Source organism: Leptopilina heterotoma, unplaced genomic scaffold (assembly GCF_015476425.1).
Source record: "Leptopilina heterotoma isolate Lh14 unplaced genomic scaffold, ASM1547642v1 Lhet_407, whole genome shotgun sequence".
Lineage (NCBI taxonomy): Eukaryota > Metazoa > Arthropoda > Insecta > Hymenoptera > Figitidae > Leptopilina > Leptopilina heterotoma.
In genome coordinates, this window is record NW_025111069.1 from 278,540 (window position 1) to 301,356 (window position 22,817).

Genomic DNA, 22,817 nt, shown 5'->3' on the forward strand with positions numbered 1-22,817 from the left:
ATCCGACCGAGCTAATCTGTCGGTATATATATTTATATGTCTCATAGTACCTTTTCGATTAAAATAATTTCTCTTTAACTACATTATGGACAATATCCTTAAAAATAAAAAAAAAGTGATCATTATAAGATTTTTCTAACAATAAAGATTACTTCTTCACTAACTGCTTCAAAGAAATTTATATATATTTGTGAAAAACTGTAATAAGAAAATCTATATTTTTTAAAGTACTCTTTTATTATTACGGTGTGATTGATGTTATGTTAGCGTAATGTTGATGAATATATGATATCTTTCAGAGTTTTAACTAATATTTATATAAAATGTAGAAGGAAATATTTTTTAACTGTTTTATTTATAAAAATTTCCACTCTTAGTCATAATTGTTTAACTTATAAAAATAGTTTAATTTTTAACACTTTAGAACGCAACATTTTGTAAGTGCTGTATTTAATAAATTTTAACTTTTAATTATTATTGTTTAATTAGTTTACGATCCTGTAAAACTAAGTTGACAATTTTGGTAATTTTTTCTTCCTTAGCTCTTTCAATTTTGCTCTTAAGCTATCCTTTACAGATGAGTTATCAAATAAGGTCCATTTTCGCCTTTTTGCTGTCGTTCGAGCGGATGCTGAAATGCAACATAAATTTTAAATATTTATTGATTTTTCTATAAACTAACAATTTGTAGGCCTCGGATCGACTTTAATGAGTAAAAAAGTCGCTTCATCTCTAAATCAATTACACAGCCACACAAAAAAAAAAAAAAGTTCTGATCTGGGGGTCTCACTATGTAGACTTTATGTTTTTTGGGTCGCTGAATCCGAATCCGAGGTCCATTTAACCTCATCAGATCAGGATTTTGACATAACCTCAAAAAACCAATATGGCGGACACATTTTTGAAAAGTTCATTGGATTCGCTTCAAATTCGTTACTCGGGGGTTTTTGGGGTCGCTGATTACGAATTTGAAGTCTGATTTCAAAAATTCAAAATAGCGGATCCAATATGGCGGACACGTTTTTGAAAACTTCATCGGATTCGCTTGAAATTCGTTACTCTGGGGTTTTTGGGGTCGCTGATTACGAATCTGATGTCGGTTTTTCAAAATTCAAAATGGCGGATCCAATATGGCTGACACATACATATTGGATGCGCCATTTTGAATTTTTGAAATCTGACTTCAAATTCGTAATCAGCGACCCCAAAAACCCCCGAGTAACGAATTTCAAGCGAATCCGATGAATTTTTCAAAAACGTGTCCGCCATATTGGATCCGCCATTTTGAATTTTTGAAATCAGACTTCAAATTCGTAATCAGCGACCCCAAAAACTCCCGAGTAACAAATTTGAAGCGAATCCAATGAACTTTTCAAAAATGTGTCCGCCATATTGGTCTTTTGAGGTTATGTCAAAATCCTGATCTGATGGGGTTAAATCATAGAGATATTATAAATAGAGTGGGGAAGGTATAGGCGGCAGCGTGTGGGGGAAGCGTCCTGCCATAAACAGAATGGGTTGGAGGGAGAAAGAAGATTTAACACCAGTATCTGTCCTTCAATGAGCTCCAGCGCAAGAGAGACATCTACTGGTGCTAAATCTTCTTTCTCTTTCTATCAAGCGGACGCATACATGCAAACCATCCCCACTCTATTTATATTATCTCTATGGGTTAAATGGACCTCGGATTCGGATTCAGCGACCCAAAAAACATAAAGTCTACATAGTGAGACCCCCAGATCAGAACTTTTTTTTTTTGTGTGGCTGTGTTATCTATATTAATTTATAATAATTTTTCGAAAGTTCTTCAAGAATTCAATTATTTAAATACGAAAATTCAATTTTTTATAATAATTGAAACCGTCAATTTTTTTATAAAGATATTGAGGTAGAATATTTTCAAAAATTTTAATAAAGAAATTCATAAAATTTACTTTTAAAAAATTTTTCTAAATCATTTTTGAAGGACAATAGTTTTATAATTACCCACAATTAAAAAATGTCCAAAAAATTGAAATTTGGTAAAATCTTTAAAAAAATAACTCAAATTTAGTAAAATCTTTGAAAAATAATTGAAATTTGATTAAATTTTTTAAAAATAATTGAGTAAAAAAATAAAAAAAGAATCAAAGTTTTGAAGAATTTTAATAAAATTATAAATAATTTCTCAAAAATTCTAAATTAGTGAAATTTTTAAAAATTTGAATTTACTTTGTTCGAAGGTAATTTACATACAAAAAAAGTTTTCTACACTTCGTCACACACAGCTTGAAACGCCTTCAACTCTAGGAGTGTGATGAAGTTTGAGAACGACCCCGTATTTGAATTTTGGGAAACATTGAAAATAATTGAATTTTAAAAAACTAGAACGAAATAATTCTTTAAATGTTAATTTTTTAAAATTGTAAAAAAAAGTCATAATATCCGAGGCCTGTATTGGTAAAAAATCTTACTTAATATTGCTTCTATTGCAAAACTCGGTAATCCAGTTTGTCATTTCTTATTTCCTACCAAACTGTTGTTTAGAAGAGCGGCTTCCTTAAATATGGCGCACATTAAGGATCTTGCAAAACTGTTCTGTGATGTTGAAGTTTGTTTTATTCTTTGCAGATTAGTTGATTCGATGACAACATTTGAATTTGGTGTCAACTCCATTGCCTTTAATATAAAAAACTACCATTTAAAAATAAAACAGAATTAATTTGACTTGTTTCTTACTTTAGTAAATGTAGAAAATAACATGCGAAACTAATTTAAAAAAATTAAAAATTGCGGTTTTTTTAAATTTATTATTTAAAAATTTTGAGTTAAATAAACTCTAGGATAACGATTTTAGAAATTGTAATAAGTGTTATAGATAGTGAGAGACTCTAAGAACGCTCAAGTAAAAACTTTAATGTAAATCAAGATGTTAACATATAAAAATTTTATATACTGTATTAGAAAAGTGCCAAAAATTATTATTAAAAATATGTATTTTACTTTATCTTCAGCAGTCCTCTTTGTGAAAATAAAGTAATCACTATACAAGTCCTCTTCAGAGCTTTTACTAACAGTTTCAACTTCAGTTTTATTTCTTTCACTCAATTTTCCGAAAGTGTCAGCTGTAACATCAGATTCATCAAAGCTAAATTTATAATCAACGATTACTTCATCGTTTAAATTGCGATTAAAAGCAGATACATCCTCATTCTCAGGAGCTAGTACTGATGAAGGCAAGCATAGTAGATTTAAAGATTGACGGTTTGCTTCTTCGCTTAGAGTGTTTGGTTAGAATTTGATAAAGATTTATTATCAGAAGTTGGCACTGAGGAGGACATGGATGGAATATTTGTCTGTATTTGGTTTGCTTGCATTGAAATATTTTCCAGTATTGAGCTTAGACCTCCTATGTTTTGGATTGATGAAGAACTAATGACATTTCCTGTCAAATCTGAGTTCTGTGTAAATTATCCAAACTGCTTATCTCCTTCGCCATTTTCGACAATCTTAAACATTTTTTTAATTTGTATTTATTTAATAAAACCATAATAACTAAGTTTTTATTACTATATTTCAATATAATATTAAAATAAAAAACCCCGTAATGTACTGCCCCGCGTGGCAGGGTGCACGGAGGTTATTATTAAAGTAAAAATTAAAACTTAATGTTTCTTATAGTGCTGTATGATGTAAAATATAATTTATTCTTACTTGTTTGATATCTTCTAACACGGCAGATAATTTTTGGGTTAGGTTTAACGCTTCATCAATTTGATTTAATAAAATATTAGTCTGTCTGGATGGCTTCTGTAAAATTAATTAAAAATTTTATTTTATTATTTTTAAAAGTTATTTTTTGAATGGTTGAATTTTGTAACTTAAATGTTATTTACATATGTCACATTTAAAAAAATAAACCAATTTGAAAATATTAATTTGAGTGATTGAAAAATTTAATTCTCTTTACTCTTGTTCTGTACCTTTCTCAAATTCCCACGTTCATTATTTTCATCAGTTAATCCACTTGATAATTTTCTCTTTCTTGTAGTACTTTGTTTCCAAGCTTCTTTCGATTTTTCTCGCAGCAGATGTTTTAGTTCATTTTCATCAGCTAAATAAATATTAACATATCAATTGTATTATTTTTATAAACAAACCAAAGATTTTTTTAATGAAATTAGACATAAAGTATAGAAAAAAAGTAAAAAGATAAAGTCTTTTTGAAAAAAATTGAAGATAGAAAATTTTCATCACCACCAAACTTCCTCATAAATAAATACAAAAATTGTAAAATGGAGTAAAAGTAAAAAAGAATAAAATATTAATTTTAAAAGAAATTAAAATCGTTAATTTTTAATTTTTTTAATATGTCAACTTACTTGAAATGGCAATCACTTTTCCAATATACATATAGCTTCTTGCACGTAGAATTTTCTGGCCATAAATATTTTATGTTTGTTCCAATATTTATTTCCGCAATTTTTGGATCAAATATTACAGATTTCTTAAAAATAATGGTATAACATCCATCTCCTTCCACAAGAATCTGTTCTTCCATTTTTGTAACAAATAGAATTAATTCCGTAAAAATTAATTATAATATACTTTTTATTTTATTAGAAAGCTTGACAGTAAAGATGAGTAAAATATTTATCTTTTGTTTCCTAACTGTTATTAGTAAAAACAAATAACGCTTGCAGATAACTTCAAATGTATATAGTTAATAAAGAATAAGAATAAATTTGATTATTTAAAAATCAAAAACACATAAATTATTATTTTTGTAGGTAAAGTATAATAAAAAAGTTTATAATTTATAAAACAAAAAATTTGACAAGTTAAAAATATTCAAACGTGCTAAAGAATATCAAAAACACAATTAATTTTTGAAAAATTACAAATTATAAAGGAAATTGTAAATAATTGTTTTAAATTTGCTGGCAAAAAAATAATAAAAATCAATACATAATTAAGTTTCTTTAAATTAAATAGCTATAATCTTTTTATTTCGGGATCTATGAAAAGTTCTATTTAGACATTTTCAAATAACTAATAATTAGAAAAAAATTGTGTAAATGAAATAAAAAATTGTTTATTTCAAAACTGTTATACTAACAAAATTTTAATGCATACAAATTATTTATTGAAATCATTGTGTCTCTCTATTGATAAAAAATTAGTTGCATTACAAAAATAAAATTTTAATGAGAAGTTCCAACAGGTAAAAAAATAGGATCAAACACTTGATATAATCATAGTTTTTAACCATAAATTTTGAATATTTATTTCTAAATTTTTAAAACTTTATTTATATTTAAAAGTTCCTTGTTGATTTTTTCTGATATATTTATTGCTGTTTTTATTTTATCAAGTAAATTATCTTTTTTTTCTTTTTGCAGTTCGATGGCCATTATTATATTATCCTTCCGTGCACTTTCAATGTATTTTAGTCTATTTGCCTCTTCTTTTATCTTCTCCTCTTTCATTTCTTCTTTCGAAATTTTCTGCTTTCTAATGTTTTGAATCCTCTTATCCATTTCTCTTTGTAATGTTTGGATCGAATCTGAAGAATAATATAGTTTTTATAATAAAAATAATATATATATATATATATATATATATATATATATATATATATGGGACGTTCCACGTCAAACGAAACAGAGCTGTAGCCAAAAATTTGCGCAATGAAAAAAATCGGTTAAGGGCTTAAAAAATTCGTACACTCGTCTACTTTCGAAAGCATGTGGGCGATCTTGAAAATCCAATATGGCGGCTTAATTATAAGCGAGCAAAGTCAACAAAATCATGAACCCACAAATAAAATCATAAATAAAAATGACAAAATCCATGAAAAAAAATTGACCGAAATTTTTTTTTAATGTTTTTGGGGTCGCTTAATAATCTTAATATCTTATCTCTTAATCTTCAAGCAGATTTTGATTAGAGTCTGAAAATTCAAAATGGCGGAACCAAAATGGTGGCCAATTTTTAAAACTCTTTAAAATAGCTCAAAACTTGTTACTCGGGGGTTTTCGGGGTCGCTGATTACGAATATGACATCAGATTTCAAAAATTCAAAATGGCGGATCCAACATGGCCGACATTTTTTTTTAATTCACCGTATTCGCTCAAAACTTGTTACTCGGGGGTTTTCGGGGTCGCTAATTACGAATATGACCTCAAATTTCGAAAATTCAAAATGGCGGATCCAACATGGCCGACATTTTTTTTTAATTCATCGTATTCGCTCAAAACTTGTTACTTGGGGCTTTTCTGGGTCGCTGATTAGGAATATGACATCAGATTTCGAAAATTCAAAATGGCGGATCCAATATGGCCGACATTTTTTTGAAAAATTCATCGTTTTCGATCAAAACTTGCTACTCGAGAATTTTCGGGGTCGCTGATTACGAATATGACATCATATTTCGAAAGTTCAAAATGGCGGATCCAATATGGCCGACATTTTTTTTGAAAAACTCATCGCATTCGATCAAAACTTGCTACTCGAGAGATTTTGGGGTCGCTGAATACAAAATTGAAGTTTCTTTTATGTAATTAACGTCAATTTCTTAAATAATTGTACAGTCGGCTTTGGCGTTACCCGATGTACACCGCGGGGAGGTTGCACGATCGGGTTTTGTATCAAGCAATGCACTCTGCCGGGATCAGAGGAAAAAAACACTATCGTCAATAACGAAAACAATTTTTGACATAACCAGAACAAAAAAACTATCTCATATTACAATTAGTTATATACTGATGTATTTTTGCTCTAGTTCTGTCAAATATTTTTGTTTGTTATATATGATAGTATTTTTTCGATTTTCCTTAGCACGGATTTATAATTGAACTAAATAAAACGATTAAAATATTACTATACTTAAACGCTACTAGAATTTGCTTCAGCTACTAGAAAGGACAGAACTTTAACTTTCTACAAACAGCATTTTTTTTCTTCTAATATATATTATTTATATTATATATATATATTATATTATATTATATATATATATATATATATATATATATATATATATATATATTATAATATATTTTATACTCTCTATTTCATTAGGTTTGTTTTCGTTGTTTACATTAGCTATACTTTTTTCATTTTTCAATGTAAATTGCTTTACTTTCCGTACTTGTATATGAGGTAGTGTAAATAGTTTTTAGTTATAAATTGATATGGAACGGAATATTATGTGAAATTTTTACTCTATTTTTATAACTTTTATGTAAAGTTCAGAATACCATTTATAGGTTAAGTCGACGCATTATAATATTCCTAATATTCTACGATAATGCAATAAAGCGTTGAAATAAATACGTCGACGTTAAAAGCATTTACATTTTTGGATTTGTCATTATGAAATAATAGTAAATTAATTTAATAATTATTAAATTTATTATTTATCTAAATTTATTATTAAGCATGCTTAAGTATTGTTTATTTTTAGGTTATTGTTTGGCTATTGAAGTCGCTAATAATCAGGATACGTGGATCACATTTAGATAATGTTCATAACTAATTTCAATCACATTAATTAATAAAATTGTTGGTAAGTTGTTTTCATTATAAATCTTTTCAATGTAGTTGAAATGGAACAGTGTTGTTTGTATTATTTGCATGTTATTTAGTTTGTAAGCATTATAGTTCAAAATTTTTTCGATTAGTGATCAAATATTTACTTTCGACTTACTCTTTTTCATCAATATAAATTAATAATAAATTAATAAAATATATTATATATTATATTATTATATTATTATTATTATATTATTATTATTATATTATATTATATTATATTATATATATATTATATTAATTAATATAAATTAATTATAAATTTAGAATTTTCCCATACTCTTGAAAAATTAGTATTGATTAATAATTTATTAATAATATATATTAAATATTATTAATTACTAACTTCCAAATTCTTTTTCACTATTTGACATGATAAATTTTGAAACTTGAATTTTACCGGAATTAAAAATAACAATTTGCAGTTCGTGATTTTAGTATTTTCATCTTGATCTAAAACTTTAAAAATACCCATCTGCTAAGTCTCTTTATTAATACAATTATTTTGAGTTTTTATTTCGTATTTTTATTATATTACGACAAAAGCGGAAGTTAAAGTTTTGAACGTTCAAATGAACAAAATTTGTTTATATCTTTTTCAAATTAAATTCTTATTACTATAATTTTACGTCACTATTAAGCAAATTAATTATAATGTTTCTAAATGTAAAATTTGAGTTTTCAATTTGAATTGTAATCAATAATCTATGAGAATATTTTTAACAAAAAATATTTCGTTCATTTGAACGAATGTTCAAAACTTTTTGTTCATGACAAAAGTTTAATCCTGAACTTTTAAAAGATAAAATTCTACTGAACTGTAAAGTCGTAGAAAACATGGAAAAGATAAAGAATTTTTAAGTATTCTAGATATTATTAAAATCTGGGAACCTTAAAAGACTACTGCAATTTTTTTTAAATTAAAAAGAAGTTTTATAGATGTAACTCGAAATGCAATATGGGCATATAACTAGAATCTTTAATTTTTTAATAAGAAAGAATTATTTATTTTTTTAGCACATTATGAAACATTGTTTACCAAATTAACCGAAAGATTTTTAATTTGTAAAAAAAAATATTTAACAGGTGTTTTTTTAATATCGAAAACCGTTAAAAGCAATTAACTAAAAAGTTATAATTTATAATATTTATATTATTTTATTAATATTATATTAATTATATTATTACTTTTCAAAATCTGTATTATTTTTAACTAAAACATGAACTGGGATATAAATAACATTACTTTTCATTTTTTTGTGAATAACTAAAAAATTAAATTGTTTATTTTAAAAATAGGCTTTAATTAAACTGCATTACAGAAATTGTAACGAACCGAATTAATTATTTAATCGCAGTGGCTTAATATTCCGTGATTCAAATGTCGATGTTCGATTGTTAACTATCGATTATCGACCTTGCGGCGTATGAATCGATACGATACTTTTCGCAATTCATAGAGCAGACGACAAAACCGCGAGCTAAGCAAAAAACGACGCCAACCGGCAGATTGTCGCGAGCTACGACGAAAGACTGTTGCGAGCAACATATAGAAACGCACAAAAAGCGTAACCATTGTGTAACTTAATTGTACTCAAATTCTCTATCAGTTTATGTTCAATAAATAGTTATCTTGTTTGTTAAATAATAATCGCAATTAGTGTTTTGCTTACTAAGTGCCCTTTGTCTTCCACTACGGAATATTTTCGAGCCATCGCAGAGAGCCAGCGTTACTGGTAAGTCCATCTTTCTCACATGGCCATTGTCTTGCAGTACTTGCAAACATTCTTTCTCTGCTCTCTGCCGTTGTAACTCCACCCAGAGGATTTTCAACAAAACTTGTGCCAGTGTAAATCGTGCTTCTCATTCGCGAGTCGAACCCGTTCAATAATAATAATTTATAAAAGTCTAACTTAAATCTCGTGAATAGGGATGCCACAAATGGCGCCCAACGTGCTTTTACTTGAAAATTAAATTCTCAATTAAATTACAAGTAAAATTAAATTTTCTTTTGCTTCGTTCGCGTACTTCGAAAACTGCTAAAGAAACTTACATTTTCGAAATCGCGTCGCAAACAGCACAGGCACATGTTGGACGAAAATTGTCAAAATTTGCTTATAGCTCGCACAATCTCAAATTTTAAAAATTAAATATCGCTTCTAAACATCATGTTGCTTTAATTTACCAAAATAAATTGCGCCTAATTAAGCTTGTAATAAAACGCATCTACTTTAATATATTTCTTTTGCTTGTACAACTTCGCTTATTTTTTATGTACGCAACATTTTTCCAGCTTAATTTTTTTTACAACTACGCTTTTATTTCTTGTAAAAATTCGCTAATTATTTGTCTTTTATACAACCCCGCTTTTCAATTATTTTTTTTGTGTGTAAAACTACTCTAGCTCACATGAAATTTTACAATTGATTTTCTACGGGCTTAGTCATTCCCTTATAAAGGAAAATTATTCTGAAATAAGAAATTTAAAATCATGAAAATAAAATCACGCAACTAATTGAAAATTAAAACAAAAATAATTTTTTTTTGGACGTATTAATAAATTTTCGGTTGTTAAAACAAAGAATAATTTTCTTTTCTCTTAACAATTAAAAATCTCTTAACAAAATTGTTTTCAGTGAACACTCGATTCGCTTTTCGATAACGCGATCAAAACACAGCTGAGTTTACATCCACAGCTTGCCATTGTTCCTCACATATTTGGTCATTCCCTACAAAATTAAAATTTCTCCAAATTAAAATACTAGAAATAAGAAAATAAAAACTCGTATAAAATTAAAACTATTTAAAAATTAGAAAAATTATTCAAACTTAAATAAATAATTTCTCCGAAATACAATAAAAAATAAAAAAAATTTTTTTTTTTCTCTCAAACAATCTTTCTTTTTTCTCTTTTTTTGTACAATCACCAAATAAACGCAAATTTTCTTCTCTCACATGACGAGAAGAAATAAAACGCCAAAACAAGGAGGAATCACAACTAGATCGCGTGCAAAAAACAACATGTACAGGACACCCCCCCTGTCGAATCAAAGCAATAATTCGGAAACGAATTCTCCCCACCCGAATCCTTCAACGCAAAGTGACCAAAACGTGCTCACAGTAGAAAATGATACCGCGTTATTAGAGACAGCGACAAACAACGTTTCAAGCGCTCCACACACAAACCCCACAGTAACGGAAAATGCTAGGAACGAAACGCAAAATCATCCAGAAAATCGCACTAGCGACCTGGATAAATCATCCTCTGCAGCACCTGGTACGGGAACCACCCCAAAAATTTCAATTCCAACACACCGTGGTCGGAAACCGAAACATAAAACGCCTACCTCTAACGCAGCAATCAAACAAATCCTCACACGTTTTGATAACATTCACGCGACTCAAGTAACACAAAACAATGATTTTAAACGTCATATGCAACATATGCTCGACCGTTACTTGGACGAATCTCGCAAACAATTAAATCATTTTTACAATGAAACTCGCCGTGTAGTTCAAGAAGCTCGGTTAGAAGATTTAAAACACAACAGAAAAGAATTAACAACCCTTAAAAATGAAACATTTCAATTAATCCAATCAAATCATTTAGAAATAAACAATTTAATTAAAGAAAACAGGAAAGAAGTAAATAAAATGATAGAATCTCTCTCGCAAAAAATTTCGGAATTGCAAGTTAAACAAACACCATTCCCTTGGCATGATTCTCGATGGGAATCAATCGACAACGGTTATCACGCTAGCACACAGCAGGTATCACAACCTACATCCCTACCATCTACGAGTACCACTACTACAGTGACAACTACGAATACAGGGACACATGCGACATTTAGTTCGGGTATAGCAACAGCTCTCCCCCCACCACTGTCTACAACACCTTCCGTGCGTGCTACTCTTCGCAACCGTACACTGCAATTCACCGAGCCGCCAGAAATTCTCATTTCCCCTCCACTTTCCGACAGTGATCCTTACGAAACATCTCACATTAACACACAGGAACCTATCACGAGACCTCCACCAATTTTTTATAGGCAAAATCACAATTTGCATAAAACTATAAAATCTTGGGATCTAAAATTCGCAGGACCGCTCGACGCAGACGAATTCATCGACGAATTTGAACGCAAGTTACACGTTTCAAATATCAATCCCGATGACGCGCTCGCGACGATGTCCCAAGTACTTGCCGAATCCGCGTACACTTGGTTCGCCACATTCCGCAATTCTTGGAACACGTGGAATGAATTTTCAACCAAATTCCGATCGATATTTGGTGAGTCAAACGACGATCAACGCATTACAAATAAAATTCAACGCGCCGTCCAACTCGAAGACGAGTCAGGAATCGAATTCGTCATAAGAATAGGTTCCCTATATAATAAATTACAACAAAAAGTTACGGAAGAAAATCAACTTGACAAAATTTACTCGGCCCTTCATTCTGACTTAATTTTGCAATTTGATCGCGACAGTTTCACAAATTACGACGGTTTAATTCGCAAAATTCGCAAATACGAAGAAAAATAGCAACAATGCAATTTACTTCAAAAATTCGCGAACAAGACTCGAAAAAAACTCGTAACTCACGCGGTAAAAACCAATTAAACGTAATTGAAACTCCCCCGCTCACATCTGATTCCATTCAACAAAGTAAATCAGAAAAATAAACCAAAGCAGAAAACGTTTCAAAGAAACCCAAAAACAACAAAAAACCAAATAAAAGCGAACCAGAAATTAGTTTAAATAAAGTAGAAATTTACAAACAACAAATTAAAAGATTAGAAGCAAAATTACCAACAAGCGAAAAACAAAAATCTGAAAATAATCAGAGCGGTCAGAAGCCACCTGCCTCCCCACCACCGGCCCGTAAATCACGCGGCCGATCCACTTCCAGGTCTTCTCGCTCCTCACGTTCCGTTTCATCGCGACGAGAGGGGGGAAAACGTAGATCGCCAGCGCGTAAAACTCGTGACCACAGCAGAGACTCGAAACGAGACAAAGACCGCAGTGACGGACGCAGACACGAAAATCGCAACCATCGCGGACGCGGAAACAAAAACGGATGGAATGGTCGTGGTCGTGGTAATAATAATTATGATTATTACCAATACCTCTCGCAGTTCTGCCAACCCGGCAACGCGCAACAACCATTCACACCCCCGCAAATACCCTTGCCACCTCAAGTACCACCTTGGTTCGGCAATCGCGATTTTCCAAACACCCACGGTTTCAATGCACCTAACCCTTTTTCGCCAAAAAACGAGATAGATGCCAAGAGAGATTAAATCTCCCTGGCGAACAAATAATTAATTCAAATAAAAATTCGGAAAATCCCAACGATAAAATTGTAAAAATAAATAACCGCGATATTATTGACAACCGTGTAATACCAAGTTGCAGTCACACCGCAAAGGACTCAACGTGTATTCCTCAAAATGCATCAGCGCTGAATCAAGCGCATGCCAGTAGGAATTTCACTAGTGACTCCGAAAGCGAATACGATGACAATTGCTACTCGGAATCCGAGACGGAGTACTCAGACTCAAGCGACGAGCTCATCCCCACTACCGTACATACTGACACAGTAGAGACGAGCATACACTCACTTACGTCGAAGCCCTTGTCAAAACCAGCTGTTGGCTTACTAGCAGCAGCCAGTAATTTCAAGCGCTTAGTACACAAAGGGCCTGCATTGCCCTTACCGCCACAAAAACGGAACACGATAACCACAACAATAAATATCGGCGATAAACAAATTAACGGTCTTCTCGACACAGGTAGCGATCGTACCTTTATGTCCGGAGAATTATACGATTTAGTTAAAGAATTCGCGAACGGTGACCCAATTCAAGATGCAATAACTCGTGCAGGCGTACAATTAGCTCAACGCGACCACGTAGCCGCGCCCCGTTATTCCGCAAAATTTGATGTTACAATTAACAATTGTACTGGCGAATTATGGTTCGCAGTCCTCGATAGACTGACCACGCCCATAATATTAGGCATGGACTTCATAACCGCATGGCAAGTCGTCATAGACGCCAGTAAAGGTTATTGGTCCATCGAAGATTCAAAAACACGGAATCCTTTTATCCCAGCAAATAACTCGCGTAATTTTCTAAATTCGGTGCAATTATTAGAATTAACACCCGAACAAAGAAAAATTTTAGATGAATTTGTAGATAAAAAATTATCAAATTTCGCAGAATACACCGGCATTACGAACTTAGCAACTCACGTAATTGAACTGACGGATCAAACCCCGTTTAAACTCAAACCTCATCGTTACAGTTTAGAAGCTAATAAAATAATAAATGATCAAATTGATAAATATATCGAAAAAAGATTTATAATTCGAAGCTTCGGTCGATTCGCGAGTCCTATTGTCTTAACTTATCGTAAAGATGGCAGACCAAGAGTTTGCATGGATTTCCGAAAATTAAATAAAAATACTAAAAAATCTGCATATCCTTTACCGCGCATGGATACTATCCTCGACGCGTTATTCGAAGCAAATATAATCAGTACAATAGATCTTACTGATGCATTTCATCATATTCCAATTCACCCAGATTCACGCGAATATACCGGTTTTGTAGTACCCGGACGTGGACAATACGAATGGGTTAGAATGCCCTTTGGCCTCACTAACTCACCAGCCACTTTTCAAGAATTAACTGATAGGCTGAAAGAAAAATTTGTCGAACACATTCGCACGAACAATTTACCTGAACAATATATCGATCAAGTACACGCGTATCTCGATGACTGGATTATTATCTCTAAAACGTTCGATGAACACCTTTTATTGTTAAATATTGTCTTTGATATTCTTCACAAAGCAGGTTTATCAATAAACAGAGAAAAATCATTTTTCGCAAATTCTTCTGTCGAATATCTCAGCTTTGTTCTCAACAAAGAAGGTCTTAAATCCAATCCGAAACGCGTAGATCCAATTCTCGAACGTCCTACTCCCCGTAACCGCAAAGAATTACGTCAATTTAACGGCTCCGTAAATTGGTATCACCGACATTTACGTAATATCGCGCGAGTACAAGGACCGTTAAATAAATTAGCAAGTCCCAAAGTACCGTGGAAATGGACGGAAGAACACGAAAAATCTTATCAGGAAGTAAAAAATTTACTAAAACATGCCTTAACGTTAAATCCGCCGCGACCAAATTTACCATTCTTCTTATACACAGACGCAAGCGACACCGGCATAGGTGCAATTCTCACTCAAAAAGACGGAGATATTGAATATCTCATCACATGTCTAAGCAGACCTTTGAGAGGTGCAGAGTTAAATTATACTACCACCGAGAATGAATGCTTGGCTGTGATCTTTGCGATTAAGAAATTGCGATGTTATCTCGAAGCGACAGAATTTACGGTAATTACCGACCATTCAAGTCTAGTTTGGTTGCAAAATTTAAAAGATTCGCGAGGTAGACTTGCGAGATGGGCATTATAATTATCGGCAAATAATGCGAAAATTGAGCACCGCAAAGGTACAACCAACGAAGCAGCTGACACTCTATCGCGCCTTTACGAGAACGTCTCGGAAGACACGCCCTCCTCACAGCTAAGTCACACCCACAGCGTATCTTGGTACGACGAGATGGTTGAACGTGTGCCTAATACCCCCACGCGTTACGAACGATACAGACTCGACTTGAACAGCGAACTGTACTATTACAAACCAAATCAACTCAAAGAAACCATAGGCGATAACAACGCATGGAAGAAAGTGTTAAAAGAAAATGAAATACTCCCGATTATTTCCAAATATCATGACACCCCACAATCCGCACATCAAGGGATTAATAAAACTTATTTGTCAATTATTAATCATCATTATTGGCCCGGTATGCGCGAAGATATTAAAAGATATATCGAAAAATGCGAAATTTGTTTAAAATGCAAACCCAAAAACAATCCCCCTCAAGGACTTATGTATCCGCGTAAATTCAATGAACCATGGGACATTGTTTCTTTAGACATTGTAGGACCACTTCCGCGATCTAAATCAGGAAAATCCTTCATTCTAGTTTGCGAAGACATTTATACGCGATATATCGAATGCTTCGCCTTGACAAAAGCCGACGGTCCAAAAATCGTTAAGTCATTAAACACTTTAATTAACAAATGGGGAACACCCAGAACATTTGTCACAGACAATGGAACCGAATTCGTCAATCGAAATATTACGAAATTCCTAAACGAAATTGGTTCTGACCAACGCACGACTCCGGTTTATCACCCACAATCAAACCCCGTCGAACGCGTAAATCGAAACCTAAAAACGATGATCGCCAGTCTCCTTGGCGAAAATCAACGCGAATGGGATTTGTTGTTAGAAGAAATACAATTCGCTTACAACACTACCTTCTATTCCTCTTTAGGCGTAACTCCTGCTTTCTTAAACTTCGCTCGCGAACCAAGACGTACAGGAGAACAAAAGCTCGAAACTAACGCGAAACCGACAATTGACGATACAACTAATGACTGGTTAGAACGGATAAAACGCATAGATGACCTTCGTGCAAAAGTTCAAAAGTTAATGACTAAAGCTTGTGAAAAACAAAGAAAAAATTATAATAAGAATCGCAAAAATGATATAGTATTCGAACTTGGCAATTTGGTGTTCTATCCAAATAATAAATTGTCCAAAGCAATTGAAGGATATAGTTCAAAATTAGCACCTCGATACAAAGGCCCAGCCATTATAACGGAAAGATTATCCCCCGTGGTGGTAATTATCAGCGACACACATGGCAAGAAAATTGGTAAATATCATGTGAGCGATTTAAAACTCGCAAAAAGGGGTCTTCGATCGCAAAACAACTTGTAAATTTTCTTTTCAGATCCATCATGGATTCACCCAACGACAACGCCAATAGCTCAACCAGTCTGTCTGAGATTCCGGTAACCCAGATTTCTGCGATCTCTGAATCTCTTTCAACCAGCTGATTGAAGCAAATCAAACAATCAATATACTTCGCGAGAAACTCGATGCAACTAAAGCAACACCCCCTATCAATGGCATCGCGGACATGGCAGCACATTACAAGATGCTGTCAGAACTACTCCAAGAAAAGCAGAATCTCGCGGAACAATTGGCGAAATGCAAAGAGGAAGCCGACGATTCCAAATCCGAAGTCGCAAAACTGAAGAAGAAAGTCGATTCTCACGCAGCCGACTATTACTCACTACTGGACGACTATAATTACATGGAGAAATTATATTATCGAACTCGCGATCTCTTCAAACATAAGATCACCGAAGTCTTAAAAATGCAGTCGGAGTTACGCGAAATAAGAATCCGACCAAGAGCACCAAAAGGATGCCTAAATTGCGGCGAACAAGGCCATAGTTTCAAGGTATGCCGAAAACTATACAACCAACGCTTTTGCCAAATCTGTCACAGCCCAGATTTCAGCACCGAAGAATGTCCCTGGCCGCATGTAGCAGACGAGAAATTTGATGTTCCAGAACACCAGAGGTGTAAAGGTTGTAAACGCCCCAAAAACTTGCCTGACGTCTGTTGCGTTGAATGCCGAAGAAGAGAAGTAGAGCGCAGGACTGCGAAGAGAGACCTAGAGATGCTCGAAGCCACCAACCAAGCGAGCAACATGCAAGTGACCTTCAAACCGCCACCTGCAAGAACTACCAACACAATCGCGAAGCCGATTTCTTCGACAAAATCGATGAAAATTCCGACCAAGTTGTCACCTCGCGCGGATCTTGTTTTACAAGCAGCAATGCAAGCCGAGAGACCATTACGCGAACCGACCATCGAAATTAATAACGATGTTCTCAAGCCGAAACCTCCCACAACGCGAAAACTCTCTGCTACGCTTCCACCTACAGAGATTGCAGCCATGAAGGAAGTTCGAGATCCCAACAAAGTTCTTTGACCTCTCGACTCCGACGACAATAATGCCGAGTTATGGAAAACATTATCTCAAGCATATGAGTTAGGCATTAACGAAGAAAAAGAAGAAGAAGAAGAGTAAATTGCGAAAAATTCGCTACAACGAACTTTAACAGTGCTTAAAGACTCTAGTTTTTTTTTCCAAAGACACTAAGTGCTATGACTAGAATAAGTGTTTACGTTTAAAGTATAGTTTTTTGTTTAAAAAGACACTAAGTGCTATGACTAAAATAAGTGTTTACGTTTGAAATATCAATTACTATACTTATATTTTTCGTCAAAAAAAAAAGTTTTTTTTATTTTTCACATAGTATCTTATCTTATCTATCTCTTTACATTAGTATCTTTATTTTTTATACTATTCTTCTGAACTCCTTTTGCGCTACATGGAATACACATTCCAGAATTATTTTTTGTACTCTTTAGCTATATTTGTCTTTATGACTTTGAAAAATAAAAATAAAAACATTATACTTCGATAAATTAACAATTTATTCCCTCAAAAGAGAACGAATGTTAACAAGTACTAATCTTTCTTTTATTTTCAGAAATAAGTTATTGTTCACTTATCCAATTGAAACTTAATAATTTCTAATTTTCATTTTTAAACAAATTTTCGCTTTTCTTTAAGTAAAATTCTAATTTTTCAATTCCAATTTTTCTTATTCGCAATGGCCAATTAAGATGGACTAACATTGCGAAAACATTTATGTATGTTCTACTAATCATGTTCTTTCAGCGCTAAGTATCGAATACTGCAGTAACTCCGCCTAAGTGAGGGGGAATGTAACGAACCGAATTAATTATTTAATCGCAGTGACTTAATATTCCGTGATTCAAATGTCGATGTTCGATATTCGATTGTTAACTATCGATTATCGACCTTGCGGCGTATGAATCGATACGATACTTTTCGCAATTCATAGAGCAGACGACAAAACCGCGTGCTAAGCAAAAAACGACGCCAACCGGCAGATTGTCGCGAGCTACGACGAAAGACTGTTGCGAGCAACATATAGAAACGCACAAAAAGCGTAACCATTGTGTAACTTAATTGTACTCAAATTCTCTATCAGTTTATGTTCAATAAATAGTTATCTTGTTTGTTAAATAATAATCGCAATTAGTGTTTTGCTTACTAAGTGCCCTTTGTCTTCCACTACGGAATATTTTCGAGCCATCGCAGAGAGCCAGCGTTACCGGTAAGTCCATCTTTCTCACATGGCCATTGTCTTGCAGTACTTGCAAACATTCTTTTCTGCTCTCTGCCGTTGTAACTCCACCCAGAGGATTTTCAACAAAACTTGTGCCAGTGTAAATCGTGCTTCTCATTCGCGAGTCGAACCCGTTCAATAATAATAATTTATAAAAGTCTAACTTAAATCTCGTGAATAGGGATTATTATAATTTTCAATGTTTACCATACATTTTTCAAAGAATATTTATTCAAATTTATTTTACTTATAAATTTTCCAATTTCTTTAACTTTTTTTTCTCTTACATGTTATTTTTTAATAATTAATTTCTTTTGTCATTTATTGTAAGTAAAAAATATCAAAATAAACATTGAAACTTAACCTTCGGTTTTAATTATTAACAGTTTTTATAAAAAAGTGAGAATTGACAACTTTATACTTAACAATTTCTTTTCTAAAAACTATCGTTCGATTACGGTCGTCAGTAATTGACTAATATTTTTTAATTATCTTTGCAATTAGTATGTTTTCTCGACACATATAATTCACGGGATGTTAAGTATCACATGTAAAAATATATGCAAGTACTTTTCGAATAATTTTATTTGATTTTCGTGGTCGTATTACGATCGTTTTCAAATTTTGCACGCACTTGTTTTCTGGTATTTAAATTATAAAAGTTTTTCCAAGACACGAAGCACATCAATTTACTGTGTCTTAAAATAATTATAATAACTTGTACTTTTATTTCTTATAATACATTTTGATGTGACAATAGTCTTATTAAAAAACTGATAAATAAGTCTATTACGATCAAATAGGTTAAAAGAGAAGGACTACTTTTTAAAGCTTATAAATGTTTTCACGATTAACAAATTATTCATTTTCATACTGAAAAGTGTTTATTGTTTAATTAACTTGAAAAAGATTATTTGTGACACGATCTGAATTTTGTAAATGAAAATACAAAAATAGATCTACTGTCAATATAAATCATTGATGTTTAAGTCTTCATTACAACTAAAATATTTAAGGGTTCATACCACTTTACACGCTTAAAAATGAACCTTTTTTCTAGAATTTTTTTACGGTTCCTATGGATTATATTGATCTGCATTTTTTTAGTTCAATAAATACACTCTTTAACTTTATAAAATACCTTATTTTATTAATAAATATTTTTAAATAATTCTAGTTCCGGCGATACCCACACATGTGACGAAGATTTTCGTAAAAAAATTTTGAGAATCGGTCCAGTAGTTTCCGAAAAAACATCCCGCAGCATGGAAAAATGTAGTTTTGAGAAAAATGCGTTTAAAGTTTGTGTTGTATACTTACATAGCCATGTACGCGCTCAAATAGTACTTAAAAAAATATATTTTGAGGGCTGGGATCTTTTTAAAAATTTTACACCACATTTTTGACATATTTTACTTTCGAAATCAGTAATAAAAAAATTTTTGCTTTTTTGAAGATGACAAAGTGGTATGATCCCTTAATAAACACTGATTTTAATTTGTAATAAGTAAAATAAATTTTCGATCCAGAAAAAAGTAACACTAACATAACCTAAAAGTGATTTGCATCTAAGGTCCCTTTCTGCAGATCACGTCACATTTAGAATTATTAAATTAAAAAATTTTAAACTGTCTGGGAGACCCAGCGTAAAAAAAGGCATACAAAGTTAGCATCTTTTTTTATTATTATATTTATAAAATTGTGTTAAAGATTGAAAATATTAATCACCTTGCTATTAAATATTGTTTTCTATTGCAATAAGTTAACTTTATATTTTTAAATCTGCTATTTTAAAACTTTTGCTGTTTATTTGATAATTTTACAAGTTTATTTACTATCATTTCTTTCAGAATGGTGTTATCTTCAACAAGGATTAAATTATCAGTCTAAACATGGTAATAATTTATTTTATTCAAACATGGAGAGCTTTTGTCATTTACTGTTTACATAATTACCTTTGTAAATCATAAGAAACTAACTTAGGATTTATAATAAATAATATAATATGTGGACGTCCACATGAAAAGGGCCTATTTTGGCACTATTAGAGTTATCTATATGGGCGTATTCCTGGCAAAATTTGGAAAATTTTGAGTGGTCTTAGAACTTTTTTGGTTAAAAATTCGCTGAGTTACGAAATTTTAAAGTTTAGAACGCCAAAAACCTCATTTCGAAAAAACGGTATTAAAGATTGCGATACCAACTAATTGTTGAATTTCTTGTTCTTCTTGGAAGTTATTCAGATAAGAATTGTTTCCAGTTCAGGGCACCTTGAAGATGAAAAACCAACAGGTTTTAAATTTTTAAAACCATCCCCCCTTCTTAATTTTGAAAATACGAAAAATCGACAATATGGGCCCTTTTCTAAAAAGGACACACAGTGAGCTTGGATGAAATTCAACCCAAAAGTCATGACCCTTTCTGGTTTATTTTTGATATCATTTAAGTGATGTCTAATAATCATTTTAAGATAAAAATTAAATTAATCGTTGGAGGGAAACTCAAATTATAATGATTTTTTAATTTTTTTCTAGGTTATTGTACATATTTTCTGAAGGATAATGTTTTAAACAATATTTATTGCTTCAAAAGATATCTTTTAACATTAAAAAACATTCTATTTAGTAAAAACAATATTTTAATATATAAAGCTAAAAAATTGTCGAAAAAGTCGAAAAAGTGTGAATTTTTTCGTTTTTCTGAAAATTACTCTTTTATAAGTCCCTGATTAAACACTAATATTATGCAAATGAAAATTAAAGTACATAAAATTTCCTGGAAAACTAAACAAGAAAAACTATTCTATCTATTGTTGTTACAGAAATATGATGATTTAAAGTTCGTTTTTAATGAAAAAGTAATTGAAATTTGTCATTAAGTCCAGTTTCTTTGGTGAAATCTTTTTTTCTGGACCTTACTTGAAAACCATATAATATGTTTAAAAAAGTTTAATTTTAAACATATTATTATATGGTTTTCAAGTAAGGTCCAGAAAAAAAGATTTCACCAAAGAAACTGGACTTAATGACAAATTTCAATTACTTTTTCATTAAAAACGAACTTTAAATCATCATATTTCTGTAACAACAATAGATAGAATAGTTTTTCTTGTTTAGTTTTCCAGGAAATTTTATGTACTTTAATTTTCATTTGCATAATATTAGTGTTTAATGACTTATAAAAGAGTAATTTTCAGAAAAACGAAAAAATTCACACTTTTTCGACTTTTTCGACAATTTTTTAGCTTTATATATTAAAATATTGTTTTTACTAAATAGAATGTTTTTTAATGTTAAAAGATATCTTTTAAAGCAATAAATATTGTTTAAAACATTATCCTTCAGAAAATATGTACAATAACCTAGAAAAAAATTAAAAAATCAATATAATTTGAGTTTCCCTCCAACGATTAATTTAATTTTTATCTTAAAATGATTATTAGACATCACTTAAATGTTATCAAAAATAAACCAGAAAGGGTCATGACTTTTGGGTTGAATTTCATCCAAGCTCACCGTAGACAGCTTTTCTATTAAAAAACCATTTTCTACAAGATTAATGATTAGGTATAATTTTATTGTGTCATTTGAAGAAAAAGAATAGATATTAAACTTATTTAAAATTTTTTGACAGTCTCTATTATGAAAAAATTGACGCAATATCCAAATTTTCATTTTGAAAATTACGAAAAAAAAGACTGTAACATTAATATCTCTGGCTCTTCTAGGAAGTTATTCACATAAGAATTGTTTACAGTCCAGGGTAACTAAAAGATTAAAAACCAACAGGTTTTAAATTTTTAAAACCATTCCCCCTTCTTAATTTTGAAAATACGAAAAATCGACCATATGGGCCCTTTTCTAAAAAGGACAGTTTTTCTATTAAAAAACCATTTTTTTACAAGATTAATGATTAGGTACTATTTTATTGTGTCATTTAAAGAAAAAGAATAGATATTAAACTTTTTTTAAAAGTTTTTGACAATCTCTATTATGAAAAAATTGACGCAATATCCAAATTTTCATTTCGACAATTACGAAAAAAAACTCTAACATGAATAGCTTTGGTT

The 22,817-nt window shown here is 31.4% G+C and overlaps 2 protein-coding genes across 3 annotated transcripts in view; both read left to right on the forward strand.

The window, feature by feature from the left end:
* LOC122506320 overlaps window positions 1-22,817 on the forward strand; it is a 105,783-nt gene that overhangs the window by 79,058 nt on the left and 3,908 nt on the right. Inside the window, exons 2-3 of one of the 2 annotated variants that reach the window (XM_043618436.1) lie at window positions 7,449-7,550; window positions 20,599-20,643. In XM_043618436.1, coding sequence (XP_043474371.1) covers window positions 20,641-20,643 — 3 coding nt within the window. In that variant the 5' untranslated portion in view covers window positions 7,449-7,550; window positions 20,599-20,640. Of the gene's footprint in view, window positions 1-7,448; window positions 7,551-18,459; window positions 18,737-20,598; window positions 20,644-22,817 lie in introns of those variants that run through there. The other variant, XM_043618435.1, reaches the window with a different exon arrangement.
* LOC122506312 lies at window positions 8,903-17,517 on the forward strand. Its single transcript, XM_043618425.1, has 2 exons — window positions 8,903-9,312; window positions 16,465-17,517. Exon 2 carries the CDS (start codon window positions 16,654-16,656, stop codon window positions 17,515-17,517), a length of 864 nt encoding a protein of 287 aa, XP_043474360.1. The 5' UTR covers window positions 8,903-9,312; window positions 16,465-16,653.

Excerpts from the sequence above, each read along its gene's own strand:
- LOC122506312 (XM_043618425.1), top strand. The coding sequence starts at position 16,654 with ATGGCAGCACATTACAAGATGCTGTCAGAACTACTCCAAGAAAAGCAG.